At 37.5% G+C, this 1,800-nt stretch overlaps 1 protein-coding gene across 2 annotated transcripts in view; it reads left to right on the top strand.

The window, feature by feature from the left end:
- LOC106531369 (heterogeneous nuclear ribonucleoprotein L) overlaps nucleotides 1-1,800 on the top strand; it is a gene marked incomplete at its 3' end in the record, with an annotated part of 30,900 nt that overhangs the window by 3,192 nt on the left and 25,908 nt on the right. For both annotated transcript variants that reach the window (XM_014027216.1, XM_014027215.1), the window contains 1 exon segment: nucleotides 1,057-1,294. In XM_014027216.1, the coding sequence (XP_013882670.1) occupies nucleotides 1,057-1,294 (238 nt within the window).

Raw genomic sequence — 1,800 nt, 5'->3', positions numbered from 1 at the left:
TTTGTACGAACAAAAGTAAGAGAAATTTAGGATAAAAATACAAACATGTTCTTGCATGAGGCCCATTGACAGATAAAATAATGTTCTTCATGTCAACTTATCTCTTTAAAGGGTCACTAGAAAAACTCGGGTGATTTACTTTGATCTTATTTTGAAAAAAGTGTCTCTTCAAAACGCATCAACAAAAATTAAAAACTCGAAAACGAGGCTGTAGCTAAATACCTGACTAGGGTTGGATATCGAAATTCGGTTCCAATCTAGCACCGGGGCGAACATCAACAGTAGTACACAGACCGAAACACAACAATAACTTCGGTGCCTCAAAGAAAGCTGTTAAATTGCGCCCTCTGGTGTTCATTGTTAACAGTGACAGCCTCGGCACTCAATCTCCACGGACGCTCTTGTACGCGGTTCGTCTCGACCTCGGCCCAATGCATCTCTCCAAGCGCGCTCCATGATGCTGTGTCAGCTACAGAATTAAAAATGAAATTTTAAAGTTTTTAATGGTCTGGCCTCATCACATTCATGTGATCTTCTTAACATCTACACTCCAGTCAGAGCRCTCAGGTCTACCAACCAGTTCCTGTTAGATGTTCCTAGATCCAAACTGAAATATAGAGGTGCCCGGGCTTTTGCAATAGCTGCTCCAAAGCTGTGGAACAGTCTACCTCTTCAGTTCGGTCAGCAGAGACGAATCTTTTAAATCTTTGCTGAAGACCCATCTCTTTTATTTTTATTTTTTGGCTTTGATTAAGATAGAGTTTGAGGTTCAATTTGAGCTTTATTATATATTATAGGGTGTTTCTGCATTTGTATCTATTATTTGTTTTGTTTTTGTTACAAGCCTTGACTGAACTGTAAAGCACTTTGATCAGCTTTTGTTGTTTTAATGTGCTATATAAATAAATTTGACATTGACATCTCCAACACATAGGCAGACACTGAAGTGATAAATAGGTGTTTTTGTCATAAAATCAAGAGTAGAACAAAGGTTTTATGAGCTGTAGGTAAAAACTGAACTCTCTCTCTCTCTCCCTCTCTCTTTTATTTTGACAGTTATGTGGTTATGATGCCAAAGAAAAGACAGGCTCTGGTGGAGTATGAGGACCTGAATGGCTCCTGTAATGCTGTCTCATTTGCAGCTGAGAACCAGGTTTACATTGCTGGACACCCTGCATTTATTAATTACTCCACCAGTCAAAAGATTTCTCGACCAGGAGATTCAGACGACACCAGAAGTGTCAACAGTGTGCTGCTGCTCACGATCTTAAACCCCATCTATCCTATCACCACGGTAATGTGCTCACAGTTACTGTATGATTGATTTTCAGCTTTGAGATTAGTGGGTTCAAACTTTTGTTTGTGTGTGTGTAATATGTTGTATTATTATAACGTGTGTTATAGTTGAATGTTTGACACTTAAATTATAATAGTTTATTTGTCATGTGCTGTATTCAGTTTATTTTATTTATTTTTTTTACTTTGAACAACATCCAATCAAATATCTGTTCTAATATTCACTGCCTTTGATGTATTTATTACTGTACATTGAACAGCAAATCACCAATAACTATAGTATAATTTCCTTTTGATGAAATAAAGTAAAACAATGGGCCTCGTGCAAGAATGGTTCGTACGCACAGATTTGTTCTTAAGTTGTGCGTACGAGTGATTTAGGAGAATTTGTGGCATTCACCAATGGCTACGTTCACACTGCAGGTCTTAATGCTCAGTTCCGATTTTTTGAAAAAATCCGATCTTTTTGTGTGAACGTTCACATTACATTTTAAATGTGACCTG

The sequence above is a fragment of the Austrofundulus limnaeus genome, unplaced genomic scaffold, assembly GCF_001266775.1.
Source record: "Austrofundulus limnaeus strain Quisiro unplaced genomic scaffold, Austrofundulus_limnaeus-1.0 Scaffold624, whole genome shotgun sequence".
Lineage (NCBI taxonomy): Eukaryota > Metazoa > Chordata > Actinopteri > Cyprinodontiformes > Rivulidae > Austrofundulus > Austrofundulus limnaeus.
The sequence above is the reverse complement of the archived record's forward strand: the minus strand, read 5'-3'. Positions and strand labels throughout refer to the sequence as shown.